Below are 18728 nucleotides of genomic sequence, written 5' to 3'. Positions count from 1 at the left end.
GAAGATTTTCTGGATCTAAGATGTGGGCTCACCACAGATGCAAGTCCAGGAACATCTTCTGCAAGTACTTATGTTTTTATTTAAAACCTTTTAATTATTTTAAACATCACTTTATTCCTCTCTACCTAGAAATAGACACCTATGTAATGTGATACATTACATTTGATGTAATATCAAGGGTGGTCACAATGGGGATGCAATTAAATTCATCAGTGTAATGGACTTTTTCTCAATATTATGAAAAAAAGACTGAGTTTATGCTTAATGTACTTATTTGCAGAGGTTTTAAGTCTGAAAAATCTCTGCACATTTTCAGTTTTCTTAGTCAAAACTTACAAGTCCCACTCATACTAAAAGCAGCTGTTCATCGATGTTCTCAAAAAGTTTTATTCCATTAAGCTAAATCTGAATCCCCTAGACTTTGGGGAGGGAGGTGGTTGTTTTGGTTGTTAACAAAGAAGTCGCCACCAGAGGGAGCCTGCACTGCTTATCTGGTGCAGATGCGTTCCTACCGGCAACAGAGAACAGTCGGCTTTGCTATAGGATAGCGCTACGTTGTACTAAATCTGCTTCCCATGTGGCTCCCTCCCCAAGATCTCTTAAGTGGAAGGCCATGGAAAAATATGACCAAAACCAGGTTGAGAAACCTCACGATTGGGCTGCTTTCAGGCATTTTCCGGCAAGAGCCCAGTATAGCAGCTCATAGTCCTGCAGCCAGGACATAGGCAATTTAACTGCCAATTTTTACCTTCGTATTATTTCCCCCCTCTTTTGAAAAGGCCTATTTAATCTGCTGACATGTTGTTTGCCTATCATATTTATATATAAAAGAGCAAATCTTTTAACAATTACACTATAAATCAGCATAACTTCAAAAATATCAAACTTCATCATTTAAAGACTACCAAAGGTTGGATCCAATCCCTTTAGGGAAATTAAAACAGACCCAAAAACCTTTCTGCTTACCTCATCCCTCAAACCCTTTTCCTTAAATCAGTGTGCTTGCCATCAAAATCTTTATGAAGGAGCGCCAGGGGAAGGGAGGGTGTGTAAGATGGGGCATGCAAGACGACATCTCCGTGTTATCCTTAACGTGGAGCTGCTTTTTGTTATTTTCCACCTACCTGAGCTTCGCTCTAGATCTGCGCGTCTCTCCCTCCTCACCTCCCTGCCCCACCAGTCCCCCGTACCCGCCCCTTTTTCCGCCGCCCCTCCCACGCGCCTTCTGGAAGGTTCCAACTCCTTCGAGACGCGACTGCACATGCTCCAGCCGCACCCCCCCCCCCCCGCCTTCTAGAAGGTTCCAGCAGCTGTTAAGGGTTGTGGCGGCTGCCGTGTTCCATATTGAGCTTGGCAGCGCGCGGCAGCAGTGACTCTGGTGATTTTCCCTTCCATTAGGTTGAAAGGCAGTTGTTTCATCACTCTTTACCTCAGGATAATTTGCTAGCTCTCCTTGTGTGAAGTTCAGAGGGTTTTTTTGTTTCCTTTTGTTTTTGAAAAGGAAATGTAGTAGTGAAAACAAAGCCTCCTTCAAAAACAGTTTTTTTTTTTTTTTTTTTTTTTTTTTTTTTACACCTTAGAAAAGCAACTCTGTATCCTCATTTACCTTGGCTGGTAAATACAACTTTCGTGAGCTATGGTGAAGATATAATTAAGCTCTTTCCTAGCTCATATGAGAAAGCAAGTATATATACTGTGTATATACATTGTGGATTTATTCAGAACAAATGGAGTGTGTGTGCATTTGGATTTACTGCATGTTCTTATGTGTGTTCTGTTGTAAAGCAGTAATTTTAAGCTTTGTATATGCATACTACACATTTTAAACAGCAAAAGGCAAAAAAATCACAGCGTGACTTCTGCTTCTTACCATTAGCTGTTTTTTTTTTTTCTTTTTTCCTTTTTCCATTTCTTTTTAGTGTTGTACATTCATCAGCCTGAGGAAGCTGCAAAGGTGCTCATAAGGTGCTCATACAGTCATGATGCTGTTTCTGCAGAAGGATACAACTTCAGGAAAACTGGCAGTGTCTTTTCCAGCCTCGCTGCTATTCATAGACATACCAGCGTGGACCAACTATGGTAAATTTGAGCTGTGTTGTAAGTAGTCTACTTAACAAGCTTACTGTGGTAGTTATAAAGAAACATCTGTGCTATTATCAAGATACATACCATTCATATAAAGTTGTGTTTTTTTTATATTGATCCATATACTAACCCTCTTAAACAGAGAGAAATACTTGATCATTTGTCTTGCGTGCTGTATTTAATGATTGCACTGCTAAGGCTATATCAGTAGAGTTGCATTAAAAGAAGACTCATATCAGATCATCTGATCTGGCGAGCACTAGATCCTGCATTGGTTAATTTATGACTTTCAATTGGTATTCTGCATGCAGCTTTGGAAAACAAGGGAAAGAATGGGTGTTATTAATTATCAGTACTTACGGTTGCACAAAAGCTTTTTCCTGTATTTTATTGTCTATGAAACATCCTCAAAACTTGAATATAGTTATTTTATAATTTTACAATTGATCAAAACCAAACTAGGTAGACTAGGTCATCAGTCTGATCTACACTCTCTTGGACATTAAAACTGAATGTGTTGAATCTCTTACGCTGACAACCTTTGACATTGCATACATGAAACAAGGGAGCTAGGGACATTTGGGGGCATTTTATGCTGCTGAAGGTCAGAAAAAAATCAGCCTTTTATTGGAAGGCCCACTGCACATATTGTGACTAATAACTTCTTCCATTTTAAGAGTGATTTAAAAAAAAAAAAGATGCTTGAACATCTTGCTAAATTCAGTCCAGGAATTTCTAAAAACAGTCACTGGAACTCTTCTGCTCGCTTAATGGCAAGGAGTGCCAAGGACTACCTGCATTTTTGTAAGCGAGAGAGATCCTTCATTCTTTATAATGTTTTTAGTATTTGAGCTTATCTGGCTAACTTAATAATGTAGACACTATCTGTGAAGCATTTTTTGGCTTTCTCATCACAGAACATTTGAGTTTGGAAGGGACCTTTAGAGGTTGCCTAGTCCAACTCCCCTGCTTAAGCAGGGCCATCTAGCACATGTTGCACAGGATTTTATCCAGGTGGGTTCTGAAGCAGGTTTTGTGGCCGTACGCTGGACCCTCCCTAGAAGTTCCATGTCCCTCTTGTACTGGGGAGCCCAGAACTGCACAGAATATGCTTGGTGTGGCTTCAACCAGAGCTGAGTAGAGGGATCACCTCCCTCAAGATACTGGTAACAAAGTTTCTCATGGTAGTAATAAAATGAAGATGATAGTCTTTGTAGCAAGGCTGCAGAATAACTAAGTTATCATTTGAGATCTAAACATTACAAACACAAATGAAACATTTTGTTGATATTTAGTGTATTTGTCTGTTACTTGTTATACTATCCGAATAGGATAATACCGTGCCTGCCTATACCTAAGCTTTAATAAATGCTCTGCAATTAACCTTACTACTTTTACTACCTCACTATCTCTTCTGCTTTTGTATTTGCTTTTGACACTGCAAATGTTTCATCTATTTCAAATGAGCTCTAACCAGTGTGGGGACTTGGGAGGGAACGTGTGCTGTGCATTCTAACAATCATTCCATCCTCTAATCTTACCTGGCTGTATGCTCCTGTCTACTTCTCCATCTAACTCAACTGTCTGTGCTTGAACTAGCTCTTTTTACATGCTTTATTCCCTCTTGTTCCATTTCCTGTGCAGAGCCTACAGTGACTCCCAGAATGAATGACTTACACAGGCAGAAGCAGAAAGTTTAGGATATCCTAAACTGCATCCTAAACTGCATGCTGCAGATAGTCCAGCTCATCAGCAGCTGCTCTTGACAGGCATTATGATCTGAATATGTACTTTTATTCTGATTTTTGGAGGAGAGCAGGTTTGTACCATCATATTAGATCTTCCTCTCAGTTCTGTAAACACCTTAGCTAAATTAAAAAACAAACAAAAAACTTGAGGTAAAAGTTAAAATGCTATGCTTCTTTAAGTTTAATGAAAACAAGTGCAAGTGAAGAGAATATAATATATGGACTTTGTTTCAAAGTGTTTTCTGTTTTTGTTTGGATTTTTATGTGTGTCTCAGATATGTGTGAATTTTTGAGATGAGAGAGGGGATGAAAGGTCTTGGCTGCTGGTATGAAAACAGCAACCTTGCTTATGTATAACCTGTAGGAAGTAATTACACTTAAAACAGTCTCAATCAGAGAGAGAAATTAATAGATTCATAAATTATTTATATGCTATAAATCAGAAGTGAAGAAATGGAGGGAGGAATGTTGGGAAACGCTTGTATAACTTGAGCTTAGGCATGAAAAGAGGTAAACTTAGGGCACTGAGGATATATGGATATATCATTGGAGATGTGGCAGTCTCAACAGGAGATATAGTATTGGTGATGATGATAGCCACATCAGCCTGCTAGAGAAAACTCAGGCCACAGCTGTTAAAAGTGAACTGCTGAATTATTAGTACAGTAATGGAAGGAGCTGGGGCACCCAGATCTAAGAACTAGAAACACTCGTGCAGGGTTTGAAGATAAAGTTTATAAGGAAGTAGCAACATGGTGGCAAGCATGCAGCTATTTGAATGGTCTGCTTTAGTTAGGAGTTATTATTGTTTCCTTATTGTTTCACAATAAGGAAAAACAAATCATAAAAATAAGAACATAGGAGAAAAAGACACCAAAAAGGTTAAAAGGGAATTCCTCTATTACTGCAAATAACTTTGATTTCAGGACTTGAAGACAGGGATGGTTGGATAATAGCACTAACAGTTGTATCGGGTTTATTTTCAATAATAAACTAGTGCAGCCATCTTAAGACTCCTTAAGTGTTGTGAGTAGAACAGACAGTGGAACAATTTCTCTTCACATTCATTATTGCTGTGATTAGTTTTGTTCAGTATCAGTATTTCATATTAAATAAGGCACTTATGTTCCATCTTTTCATCTTGCAACAAAGGATGCAATTTTAATGTGTTTGTTTCCAGGTTGCAGTTCAAAGTCTTATTTCACACAATGCATGTCTACTTAGCCTCATGTTCTACTCTCTGTCAGGCTGAGCCTCTGCTAAGAGAGGGAAGTGATTCTTCAAAGAACAACCAAGTAATTTGTCTCTGGGATGCTATGGCTGTGCTGCAGTCCTTGACGTCTGGGAGTCCCTCAAGAGAAGCAGAGAATTTCCTTGTAGCAGAACTGAAATTGAAAGGAAAACCTCAAAGGCGAGGAAAAGAGGTAACTTTCCAAAAGTCTTAGAGGAGCCTTATGGGTGTATCTACATCAGTTTAACATACTAGAGGTTTGGTTCATTGGTTTGTTTTTGGTTTTGGTTTTGGTTTTTTTAGGTGCAAGTTTAGCCTGAGTTTATACTTGGTGTCTTATAGCACTCAAATGTGCTATTACTGTATATGAAATGTTTCACTCTTTTTAAAGGACTGAAGCTGCACACTGGTCACCATTTTGCATGCTCTCCTGCTAAGGGGGAATGCAAGGTCTCCCAGCAGTTAGGGTTTTTTTTTTTTTTTTTTTTAATTTAATGCCTTTGCAATGATGCTAGACACCTGGCCTTGGTCACCTGGATGAATGCTTTTCTTTCAGCAAAAGTAAAACTGTTTAGGCTTCTGTTCCTGTAGTCAACCAAACTAAGGTTCTCCACTTTTATCCCTTTGATCTAACTAGAAGCTCATTTCCATCCTGCCTTCCATCACAAGGAGGACAGGAATAATTACAAAGAATTGTTAATATGTATAGTTTTACTATTTTTTTCCTCTCCTTGAGTGTGTTATCTGGTTCCCTGAAGCCATTTTGTGGCTTGTGCTGTAGCCCTACTGTTCCATTTCATTGCTGATATGCACTGTCACTAGTGGATCTTTGCCCATAGACATCAGAAGTGCATCCAGCCTAGGAGTGACATCTCATCTTGGCTCTGGGAATGCAGAACAGACTTTTCTGGTGATATGTTCAGTTTCTAAAAATAACAACACATCAGGTATCTAGCATTTTTTTTTCAGCACCTGACTTTAAAACATAGGAGCATGATGTACTGAATCCCTGCAAAGCTACTATTTCATCTTTTTAGAAAAATACAGAAGAGGAGAAGAAAACTTCATAAAGAATACTACTGCTCTAACTCCTTGACAAAGATAAACTTTGTTTTACTTCATGTCCTGTCCTTCAGGGTACTTCTGTAGTATTCATAACTAATATTTATGAAAGTGTGGCTTAATTTTAAATGACATGAGTGCAAGCAGTCATATGCAAGCTCCTGTCCCTGCTGTCCTGATGAAAAGCCCCTGGAAAATAATGCAAGAAAGCATTCATGGTGAAATACGTCTTTTTATTTTTTTTCTTGATATATTGAGTGTGTAATTTGATCTGAAAATGGATTGGGGAATGATATAATGAAGCAATGGAGAGTCTGGGATTATTGCAGTCTGGTTAGTTACATCTGTAGATGTGTTATTCAGACTATTATTTTGAATAACAGCAGCAAAATGTGCAGTATTGGAACACAAGCAGAATAATTACTGTCTTCCAGTGAATTTTTAATTGTAAAACTGATTATAAAAGTAAAAGCCAGCTTGTCAGCTTGCGAATTCAGCAGGAGGTGGTAATGTTTCAGTGAAGGAACTGTCTGTACTGCAACTCAGCAGACAGTGTATTTTAGTGACAGTGCACCTACCCAAAAAGTGTTTGAGAATGTTAATGACTTTTGGTTTCTTTGCCTAGAATATGCTGCTCTGGTCAGTGCACAGGAGTAGGTTGGTTTCTGCTTTTACAGACACTTCTGTTCACAAGCTGATGTAGCAGCATCTTAGGTGGTCCAGCATTGTGTTCAGTTTTGGTCTTCCTTAGCAGTAGAAAAGGTCAAACAGTTAATGAACTTATCAAATCTATTCCAACCTGATACTCAGCTCTGACAGTATAAGGGTGATGAGCCAAGGGCCCATTGCTGCAAAGAAACCTATTTTCTAGGTAATAAAGTGAGTGTTACAAGTGTAGATGTTGGAAGAAGGAAGATAGCTATTTAAAAAAGCTTGTCAGTAGAGCACTGCTAAACACCAGAGCACAGCAAGTAGTTTTTGCTGCTTACCAGCATTCATTGCTATGTTAGTACTGCAGCAAGCCGTTTTTCAAGGAAGTGGGAATAATGTGACCTGTTTTTGTAGCTGCTAACATACAATTTAACTGTTGCAACCTATGTTTTTAAAAATAATCGTACATTCTGTCATAGAACAGCTTGAGTAGACGAGACTTTTGTGTTTTTTTAAATATATATGTAATAGTGATTTTATTTATCAATCCAGATCACAACTCTTTGAAGGAGCAATCATAGAATTCATTTTCTAAGGTGTTAAAGTAGTCAATGGGTGGTTTGAACGGATGATTTGGAAAAGGTAATGGAGAACTATGCAGATGCACTTGTTTTACCCGAAATAAAGAATGCTTGTGGATGAAAAAGTTCTTTCTCCTGGGTATCCTTAACGCTGCCTCTTTAATTTATCTACTGGTAAGTTGCACTTTGAACTAAAAAATTCTGTTTGTTTTCTGCCTGAGTTTTTTTTAAAAAATTTTGAGTTTCACTTTATATATGGGGTAGCCTTCAAACACTGGAGTGAAAACTCAGCTTTAGCTGCTGAGTTTTGCCTGGTTTTGATACAGAACTTTTCTGTACATATTCTCTTGAAAGGTTCACTAGACCACAGCACATCCGGTCAGAGTTTACAGCTGGTAATGAAAACAGGCAAATTTGGCTTGGTTTCTTTTTTTAGTTGCCAAGAATTTGCTTAGCTCTATGAATCACTGCTTAGAGCAATTAGGCAGAGTGCTCCCAAGCTTACAACACAAATGAAGATAGTAAAATTTGTAGGCTCTTTAGGAAGCACCTTTAGAAATAAAATAGAAAACTATAAAATATTACAAATAGTTATATGTCTCATATGTAGAAACTGGTGCTAATACAGTGCCTATTCTGGACTATATTGTCATAAATCAATTAATACTATTTAATAACAATGTAAATGAGAAGTCCATTTTAACCCATTTGAAGCTTCTGCTATAGAGCTTATGCTATCTATATGTAGACTTTATGCGTTAATAGCCCTGTCCTGTAAAATTTAGAGTGTGTTTTTTGTTGTTTTTTTTGTTTTTTTTTTTTTTTTTTGTATTTGTGAATAATATCTTCAACTAATCTCAAGAGAAGGAACTAACTGAAAAACTCAAACTGACATTTCCCTTTATTTTTTCAAGGAGTGATGGCCCACTGTGTGTGTCTTTGACCTGTATTGGGTGGAAACCTGATTATGCATCTGGTAAAAAGCAGTATTGCTCTTTTAATGAATGGTACAAGTCGGAGAGCAGACTTCAAGTATTTTCTAATCTGAGCAGTCTGATGTATACAAACAAGAGGAAAGATGCTACTTTCATGCCAGTATGCAAAGTAATATGCTAAGTAACGTATTCTTGTTCTTAATCCAGAAATTAGCTTGAGCAGTGAGTTTAAAGAATTTCTAAAGTGAAAAAGATATTAAAAATATTTTTTAAATTATATCAACAGGTAAAGGTGTTTTAATGCTAAGTAATGCAGTTCAGTTTTGACAGAGGGACCTTTAAAGTCAATTAATGGAACAGAGGCGTCTCTTAAATGTTCAGGTAATTATGTCTTGCAAGCCAAGATTAAAAATTTAGCTCCTCCAGCTGTTATCAGGCATGAACTGAAATGAAGATAAAATGTTGACAGTGCAATCTAGCCTAAGAGCTGACCTAGTAACTGTTACTTATCATTATTGCTCGTTATGGTGACAGTACCTGTAAAATTGTATGTTACCCATTGTTTCGTGTTAACTTTTTGAAATAATACTTTTTTATCTGTTGATTTAACTGATTCAACTCTTAATGCATTTTCTGTGAAATTCATGAAAAATATTAATATTGGGAAAATGCTGTTTGCATATATATATATATATATATATTTTTTTTTTTTTTTCCTGTGATCTGTGATTCCATATTGTTCAAAATAGATGAAAAATCTTAGCATATATTACTGGAAGTAAAATTCTGATGTTTCAAGAAGAAAACCAGTGAAGGAATAAAATGAAATTCTTCAGTGTGAGCGAAAAAGGGCAAATCTGTAGACTATCATGTGAGTTCTAGTTGTACAAATTTTTTGGTGTACTGAAGAGATGGAAGAACTAAGGAAACATAAAACTTGGCTTTTTATGTCAGTAGGGACTATTTTGTAGTTCTGAAATTTTTAAATGGCCATTATTCTCTATTATTGCTATATAGTTTCAAATACCATGTATTTAGGATTGAGATGAATCTTGCAGGAACTTTCTTGATACGTTAAGGTTATGTTGGTGAGAAAGGATGGACCATTATGTTTATTGAAAGGGTATTTTATCAGGAGTTAGTGCTTATTTGAAGCACCTGTGTTTCAAAGGTTATTTGAGTTGAATCAAAATCCGTTTTTTATAGAAAAGGTAATTTAAGTGCTTGTATGGTTTGAATTGTTGAAGAATATAACTCTACCCACACTTCAATGTCTACTTGTTTTTCAGTATGGAATTTATCTTTCATGACACTTGCCTTATGTCCCATCTTGAACATTATTTAATGTTTTTTTTTTATCATGTCTGTTTTTAGAGTATTTATTTACTCCATTGCTTGCTCTTAGCTGAGACCATACTTTGTTAGTTGCCTTTAGGGTGATAAAAGACACATGATCATTTCCTGAGAATGTGTGGTTCGGTGTTTATTGCTGTTCATTACTTCACGGTCCTGAAAGTAGAATTAACTTTTAATCAAGAAATAGAATTGGAAAATTTTCAGGGATGTTAACCTACTTGATATGAGCTGATAATATTAGAATTAGAAAGGTTTGTAAAAGGTGGGTCTTGATTATGGGGAACATATTTATGGAAAAGATAATATAAACCACAGAAGTTAAGTATGTGATAAATATTTGTTACATTTAGTTATTCTCATTTCTTCAAACATATATTGTTTTTTTCTTGAATGTTTAGGTTCTATAACTTATAACTGTTTTGTCTAGGAATAAAGTAACTTGGTAAATTATGAAGGTGGTAAAAGCTGTTTCTGAAAGTTTCTGTGCTGTTATACAGACTAGGTACCATTCATTATGGTATTTTGACCTTTCACATCAATATTTGAATGCAGCTCAGCAACTTTCTTTGGCCTCTTCATTCTAATGCGCCCCAAACACTTCCTGAGCAAGCCATTAGGCAGCAGCCAAATTTTGTTTTAATCATGTGGATTCAGAGATGAGTTGTTTTTGTGTCTGACCGGAACTCTGGTTTGCGAACATAAAAGGGGACTTAGAACTTCAAAATGCTGTTAGCAAAGTAGCTCAGGAGCAAATCCTTCAAGCAATCATGTGGACCCACTATGCTGGAAAAAAGTATGTATACATGAGACAGGATGAACACTCTCATGTAGCACTCAACATAAACTGGGATGCCTTGCTGAATGATGTCACAGTAATTACCCTGATTAGGATACTGTAATGCAGTCGTAGTTCCAGAATAAAGATCAGTGCTAAAAAAACTGTGCTTCCAATATATAGCAACATTTGGCATATAGCCATCATTGCTATAGTTCACAAAATCCTTATTTAATACAGTTGTATTATAATATAGCTGCACTCTGGTACAGACTTATTGGCCATGCAATATACATTACAGAGACTTTGCTTTACTTGTAAAAAGTAACTTTTTTCTATGTTTAAAATTGTTATTGTCACTGTACCTGAATTTTTAATACAGGGGACATGAGACAGATAAGTTGGCTTTAGAGCATCAATGTTAGCTACTGCTTTAATGTTAAGAGCACTGCAACAGTATGCCTCCCTAATCTAGGGAGGGGTCCAGTATTATCTGGACAAAGACTTCTCTAATTTGCCATTGTGCTGTTGGTTTACATCTTGTGTAGATTTCAAGTTGATATGACTGGATATGAAAATTTTTGGACTTATTTTCTCATAACATGCATATTTTATGTGATGCTGTTCTGTGACATTTATAGAGTGGAGAAGCCATCCTTTAGCAGACCTGAGACAGAATGGTAGTTTTCTATGGTGGACAGCTTTTAGAAGCTAGCTAGAACTAGCTTTTAGAATGCTCTTAGGATTCTGCATTTTAAAGTGTAATATCCAAGACCTTTTGACACTATACTGTAAATAATTTTAGTGGGGAACAAAAGTGACAAGTTCCTGACAAATATTTTGAGATTACTGCAGAAAATGATCTAATTACATGGTATGGCTTACATGGAGAGCTTTCAGTATGGCTTGGAGTGGTCAGCTTCACTGTCTGTGTTTTGAATTTGAAAAAGAGCACTTGCTCATACAGTGTCTCAGATCCAGAATATTCATATTCTAGAGCATTGTAATGGTAGCAAAGAATTGTGAAAATAACACGTTTTTGGGAAAGTTACAGCCACAGAGCCATGAGATGTAAAGCCATGCTTGCTTAACTTAATCTGCTTTAATCACAATGGTCACTAGGTTATTTCTTTTGGCCTTAATTTTAGAGACTAGATTTTGTATTTGAAAGATTTTGAGGCTTATCTATGACCTACTTCCCCTTACTTCAAGTACTGATTTAATATTAGTTGCTAACTAGAATAGTTTTAGCTGCTTCCAGGTTACGTTTTGATCAGCAAACAGAAAATTAGATATGATCTGGTGTTCCTGGTAGGAGGTAATTATATTCTTGCATCTTTTTCATTCACCTTTTCAATGGATTGTGTGGAATGAGTTGTAGAGTTGACATTAGCATGCAAGAGCTATTCCCTATTATAGCTTTTTAAGCTGTCAAAGATGCAAGAAATTCACACACCAGCTGAGGCACAAAATGGTTCTTTTTAATGAGTATCTTGAAGTCAGAATATACTATATTTTGACTCTTAAAGCACTGAAATTTTGCTGTTGTTGGACATACTGGGGTGCACTGTTATAACAGTTTTTTACAGTTCTTTTGTTTTTGATCTATTCACTAAGTCCTGCATTTACTGAATCACAGAATATAAATCCACAGGTGATGTCTTAATAGCATTTAACAGCTCATTTTCACAAACCCCGAAGGAAAGTATTTTAGTGATAGGAGTTTCAGAATGAGTACTCAACTACTGAAACATTTTTCTGATTAAAACACAGTGACAAGAAAGCAAAGCAGCAAAAAATTTTGAGATAGTTTTCACCAATAGTGCGCAGGAATGAAACTTGACTGAAACATCTGCAGTATAGCATCATCTGCTCTGCAGGAATCTTGCTGAAGGCAATTAATTGTTAATTAGCAATGTGCCAGTAGGCAACTGAAGAATGGATTGTTTCCCGAGTTAGTCCAGGTAGTCATATGTAATTTATGTGCTAGAGGAGGTGCAGTAGCACAGTGTCAGTAGAAATGCAGTAGGCCAGCAGCAAGAACTAAACGTTTTGTGTTTTATCTCAAACTCTAGGTAACACTTAAATGTTTACAGTGCTAAAATGTAAACAAATACCGAAGATAAGGTGTATTTGATAAGATCCATTAAAAAAAAATCAGGCAATTTGTTTGCCTAATGTACAGCATCAGCTCAAAATAATTATAGGAAGCATTTTGAAAATAGGAGGGGGATTCTTGTTTAATTTTAAAACAATATTTTGCTATTATAGTCTTAGGATACAAAAATCTCCAAAATGAAATGTGTCATTGCAAGTTGAACGCATTTTTAAGGTAACACATTTATACATATTTGTCATAATTTATTTTTCATGATAATATTAAAAAAAACTTCACTATGAATTGAACTGATCTTTTTTTTTTTTTTTTTTTTTTTTTTAATTTCAGGTCAGAAAGTGAACCAAGGCACTCATTCACAGGTTACAATTGCTTTTTTTTTATGGTAATTTGCAGTTGCTCATTCTGATGTTTTTTAAGCTGCATTATGCAGTCAGAATGTTTGCTGCTGCTGCACGTCATTCAACTTAAGTATTACATAGCTTGCTACTTTTATGAGCAACATTTAGACAGTTGCGCAATCAGGAATTCACAGCGAAGGATCAATGCTGATCCTTTGTTTCTGAGAAGGAAAACCATATAAAAGAGCAGACTAAGCTTCTGAGTCAGAGGAGGGGGAATTTAATTTTCTTCACGAAAGTTTTCTGTTACCAAAGATGTAGTATGACCTGATAAAAAGCCTTTTTGTGGCACTTGGTCTGTCAGTCCAGTGTGTGGAAAGAAGATTTGCTATATAAATAATTTATTTGATGAGTGTTAGCCATTAGATCCTAAAACATTTTCTATATATATATTTGTATATTTTGATACAGGTGTTTTTAGTAAGTTAATTTGCAGTCATTTCATTCTGCAGATAGCACCCACTGAGTCTGAAATACCAAAGTCCTCTTTCAGGATCTGCTGCTGACTTATGGTGGATTCAGGCATCACTATGTTTATCTGTGCCATAGTTTAAGATCAGGAAAGTAATTACCCATCTGAATTAAACATTTTAAAATATAGTTTTGAAATTTTCTTATGGATTCAGAAAAAAAATTATTAAGATCTATATTGATTCTTACATGTTCTTAAATGACATTGAATCTAGAAGCACTAGGATAGTATAAGGGACTTAAGATGGCTTTGGAGAGGAACAATTAGATTTTGTCTTTACTTCTGCCTTTATTTTAATGTTCTTCTACTACTGGTAATAATAAAGATTTAACTGAAAATATGTTCAGAGGATATGAGTGCCAACTTCCCTCAGAGATCATTCATTTTCCAGTTTGTGGCATCTCTCAGTAAGCATAGGTTTGGCATACTGATGATAAACATAGTGGTGAGAAAACTGTGAGTTCAGATTTTGATGTGGAAGAATGACTAGGTGGTTACTGAGGATTATGAGACTCTGGTCATCCTGGGCTTTAAAATATCTCACTTTCTGGAACCTTACTTGGTCCAGTTTGCAAGTCTTTAGTGCTGCCGTTTATATGGATAGCTATTTTCTTCTCTTCACACAAACTAGTGCCCCTTACTCTGTTTCTCTGCTGTGTGTGAAGGTGATTATTTTTTGTGAATGTATTCCATATTGTCTTATTCAGATATATACAGATATACAAGGTTTAAGGTAAACACATTAAGTTTATGTAAAACAGAAAAAAAATACTTGGGCAAAACACATGTATTCCCTTTAAGTGTCATCAGTCTGAAAAATTCATGTTCAGCTCAAGATATTGCAAGCCACTCTTGCAGAGGAGGTGCTTTATAAAGCAGCGTCTCAGACCAACAACAATGGCAAGAGAAAGGCTCAAAGGACCAACAAGAATGAATGAAAAATTGATTTTCACAGTTCTCTGGAATGCTGAATACAGGATCTTCACTATTGTGAGACACAGGCAATAAATGTAGAAGAGGGATATCTAAAATGACATCTTTTAAGCCTTTTGAAATAGAAGCACAACAGTCGGTTATCACTTAACTTAAAATTTTTATCTGCGACAAATCTTACTCTTTTTCCACTGCAGAAAACTGATCAATTGCAAATCAGACAGCCTCTTGCTGTTAGACTTAAGTCAAATAGTATAGCAAACACTGTCCGACTTGTATGAAACCTCCTTCATGGTCTTAGCCTGATCCAAAATAATAAGTCAGATCAGTATCACCAATGAAATTCACTGTGTGCTTTCCTCTTTTGTGTAGCTACTTACATGTGAAGAGTCTTACTCTGTGAAATCTTACACAAGACCTGTGTATATCTGGCTTGCATCAAGTCTAAACTAAAACTGTTAAATCTGGTTAGGGTTGTTGTATTCTCCATTCTCACCTTCTTTGTTATATTGGCAGAGTTCTATATTGTTGGAATAACCCAGAAGTCAACAGCTACTGATATAATAAACAGTAGAGACAGTCAAGCCCTCTCACTTCCAGAACTGTATAACATGGTTTTTGCTCTTTTTGCAATCTGAAAAAAAAAACAGATCGATCCCACTATTACAAAATTCTGTTCATCGTAAGTGTATTCCTAATGAGAGCTTTTTGTACAGTGATTCATTGTCTCTGTTTTTCTACACTATTCAGGAAAAATGCAAAAATTCTAGAGGTAGGCATTCAGTCAAGAGACAAAAAGATTATGCAGTGCAGCAAGCATAGCCATGTTGTAAGAAATGTTCTCATCCCTGTCTGTGAGTTCAGCTCTATTGCATGTCATGTGTAAATCTCCCAACAGAGTGAAGGAATCATGAATGCATGATGAGGAGCGTAGGTTGGTGCATGTATTGAGAAGTAATCCATATTCCAGATTTTTCTTTTTTTTTTTTTTTCCCTTTGTCATTGGTGGCTCTGCAGTTTTTGGTTTTGGTTTTGATCATGCCCCTGCCCCTTTCCGCCTGCCAGGGTTATCAAGACATTTGCAAAGTTTTGTGTTGCAAACACTGTTTCAATAATATATTCACAAAGAGCAGGGGCTAGCAATCACTTCTACAAGCTTTTCAGTCACTGTGAGATTGAATGGGAATCAGTGCAGAAATGCAGCAGTAGATAATTTTTTTTGTTTTCTTCATTTCAAATACTAAACAAATCAGAAGTGATTAAAAATCTTTGGCATTTCCAGTCATCCTACAGACTGGTCTTTGAAGCAGGACTCCTTGATTTGGTATCATTAGTCCCATTTGTAACAGAAAGCTTACTCTACCTGGGATCCTTTCCAGTATTAAAAGGGTCACATTGTTTTGATGTATTAAAAATAGGCACCAATAGGTTGGGCAAACCGGCATTATATCAGTGAAAGCTTTACCATCATGTAGATTATTTCAAATTTATTTTGTGTATAAAAAGAAGACTGGTGTCTCATGCATTGAATCATTAGTCATGTATTTAACTGTCCCTTAGCTTTGCTCAGTTTTAGAATTGCTCTTAGCAATGAGATGAGAATTCTATTTCCATTTTGATGTTTAAATGTAGTCCATTGAGCTTGCTCAGTCTGCCTGGAATACAAAAAAACTGCCTGTTTTGATCCCTGCTGCAAACTGGAAGGTGGAGGCAGGGAGTTGAGAATGGTTTGTACAAAGTTGGGAAGGATGTATTTGTCTTGTCCTTAGTTACTGGATATCAGATGCATTTAAAAAAAAATCCCCCCACAAAGAAACAGAAACAAACAAAAGAAAAAAAAAGGCTTCTGATAATTATATCTTTTGATTAAAAAATTGCTGAAAATCAGAATTTTGCAGTTCTACTATAGTATTTTACTTTTAACATACAGGTGTGTGTTTTTTGGTTTTTTTTTGCTGCTGCTGCTGCTGTTGTTTTTACTTTATGGCATAGGTTTGACTAGAACTAAACATTTAGATAGCAGTAAGAAGAAGAGAGACCTCATCCTATACCTTTTAAGTGAATGTATTTATATGATATATAGTTGAAAGTGACTCTAGAATGACTCTCTGACAACCCTAACTTGAGGCATACAAAATATAGAAGCAAAATTTGGAGAAGTTTAACCACTCCCACCACTTAACCACCAGGAACAGTTTCTGTGTAAAGGCAAATTGAGACAAGGTATGTAAGGGAGTATGGTCAGCATCTGTATTTTGAATTCAGCTAAAATTTAATATAAAAATTCTTTCTGGGCACTTTTCCACTGTCTTAAGTAAGTACTAGATAACACATTTTGCTGGCTTTGGAAGAAGTCCATAGAAGTACAGGGCAAGAGAGGGCAAGAATTTGCATGTAGGAATACACTGTGTCTGGAACAGCATCCTTTGGCATGCTTAAATGTAATCCAGAATTTCAGAGACAGAGTGTTCATGAGCTCATCTCTTGGGGCTACAGAGTGAAATAGCGGTGATGCTAGCTGAAATTGAGGGGATTGGAGGGAAGATCTGGAACTGAAGAATTGAGTTGTGTTTTCCTATTTGCCAGGAAGAAGCTGCAGAAGTGAATAATTGATTTCTTGGTGGTAGTGCTGTGGGCCATTTCAGCATTTTGCAAGTGTACCTAGAAAGCGCCCACATTGTTTCTACACTTTCTAAATATTCCTCTATCGAGTATATCTCTTCTCTCCCCGCCCCCTCCACCAAAATTAAAGTAATCTGGCCTTGGAGGGCTTTTTTTAAAACTGCCAATCCTGGATAGGGGGGAAAAAAACAAAAATGAATCTGGCCTGTGAGCACGGGGTGAAGAGCTGCCGGGAGGCAGGGTGCAGGCGGTGGCTGTGCCAGCCTCCCCCCGGCACGGACGGGGGCTCAGCCCCGGCACTGCAGCAAGCTGGCCGGCAGGTGCGCAGAGATTTTGCTGCTGTGCCGCGCCGCCACTCTGCTCTCCGCTACATTCGGGCAGCTCTTCCTCTGCAAGCTGCATGCAAGTCACCTCCTTCTCGCGTGGGGTCGGGGGGAGGTGGGGAGGCAAAGGATACTAAAAGCAGGGCTGAGTCCTGTCGGCTGCTTGGCCCTGGTTGCTCTGCGCAGGGTGGGGGGAGTGAGCCTGGGGATGCTTAGGCAGTGATGCTGGCTGGAGGAGGAGGAGGAAGAGGAGGAGGGGGGAGCTGGTGGGACAGCCTGAGCTGGGCGGAGGTGGGTGTTATACCAGTGCTCTGGGGAAGGCTGAGCATTTGCAGATTCCGGCTTCAGAACGCGGGGAGTGGGGAGCACCCTATCCCTGCTGTCTGGCTGGGCGAAGGTGGCAGCTGCAGAGCAGGACAAGGCTTTTTATCTCCTCGTTATCCTCACACCCACCTCCCCCTGCCTGCCTCTGCTGCCTGTGGTTGTCTTGTCCCGTGTTCCTGTGCAACAGAGCGTAGAGCAGCCGTGCACTCGGAGCTGAGAACAAGGCTAGAGAGCCTGTCCCTCTCCGAGCCACGCAGGCACAGGCAGAGCCCTGGGTGAGTAATCTGGGAGCTCTGTTACTGTTTCAGGAAGGCCAGGAGCTATTAAGTCTACCTTCTGCACATCCTTTTCTTTCCTTGTTTGTGTGCATGTGTAGGAGATTTGTGTCTTTAGTGAGGTTAGTCAAGTTGGGATCCTTGCTGGGGGGTGGATTTTTGAAATGTTTTTGAAAGCTTCCACTATCCAAGTCCTAAGTATCTTGCTAGCATGTTCTGTCTCTTAACTCAGAACCCTTCCTCTATCCTATACACAGCTTCTTAGTTTTTTTCCCCTTTTTCTTTTTTTTTTCTTTCTTTAGAACTTCTCTAGCCCTACAAAACTGCCTCCTTTGCTTTCACCTGCAACTGTGTGTAGGTAATAAGTATTTTGAAGACAAAGATATCCTGCAGGACTTCCTCGTGGTTGATATGCTTTAAAATGTCTGTATGTCTGTCTCTTCCTTCAGGCTGAATAGTCATGACAGCTGAAAAGACTATTCCCATAATTAACGGGAAGCCAGAAGATGTTTTGGACTCAGAAGCCCCTGGTACAAACCTCGTTCACCGCAATGATAAGAAAGTTCATGAAAGAGGTCACTGGAACAATAAGATTGAATTTGTGCTTTCTGTGGCAGGGGAGATTATTGGGCTGGGAAATGTATGGAGATTCCCATATCTTTGCTACAAGAATGGTGGAGGTAAGATGGCATCCTATAAACAGTTAATAACGCTTTGCAATGATGTTTTGCACTAGTTAAAAAAGGTAAGTGTTCAAGATTTCAGTGTATATGTAGATGAGGAAACATTAAGCAACTGAGAAGTAAGAAGAAACATGGTTTCCTGTTTCCCCCTTTTG

At 37.6% G+C, this 18728-nt stretch overlaps 1 protein-coding gene across 1 annotated transcript in view; it reads left to right on the top strand.

Moving 5' to 3' along the window:
• Positions 1-17639: 17639 nt before the first annotated feature.
• SLC6A11 (solute carrier family 6 member 11) overlaps positions 17640-18728 on the top strand; it is a 68300-nt gene continuing 67211 nt past the window's right edge. The window contains exons 1-2 of the mRNA XM_010217313.2: positions 17640-17890; positions 18340-18570. Coding sequence (XP_010215615.2) covers positions 18351-18570 — 220 coding nt within the window. The 5' untranslated portion in view covers positions 17640-17890; positions 18340-18350. The remainder of the gene's footprint in view (positions 17891-18339; positions 18571-18728) is intronic.

This window comes from Tinamus guttatus, unplaced genomic scaffold, assembly GCF_059628265.1.
Source record: "Tinamus guttatus ecotype Peru unplaced genomic scaffold, ASM5962826v1 Tinamus_guttatus_pri_ptg000169l, whole genome shotgun sequence".
In the NCBI taxonomy this organism is placed as follows: Eukaryota; Metazoa; Chordata; class Aves; order Tinamiformes; family Tinamidae; genus Tinamus; species Tinamus guttatus.
The sequence above is the reverse complement of the archived record's forward strand: the minus strand, read 5'-3'. Positions and strand labels throughout refer to the sequence as shown.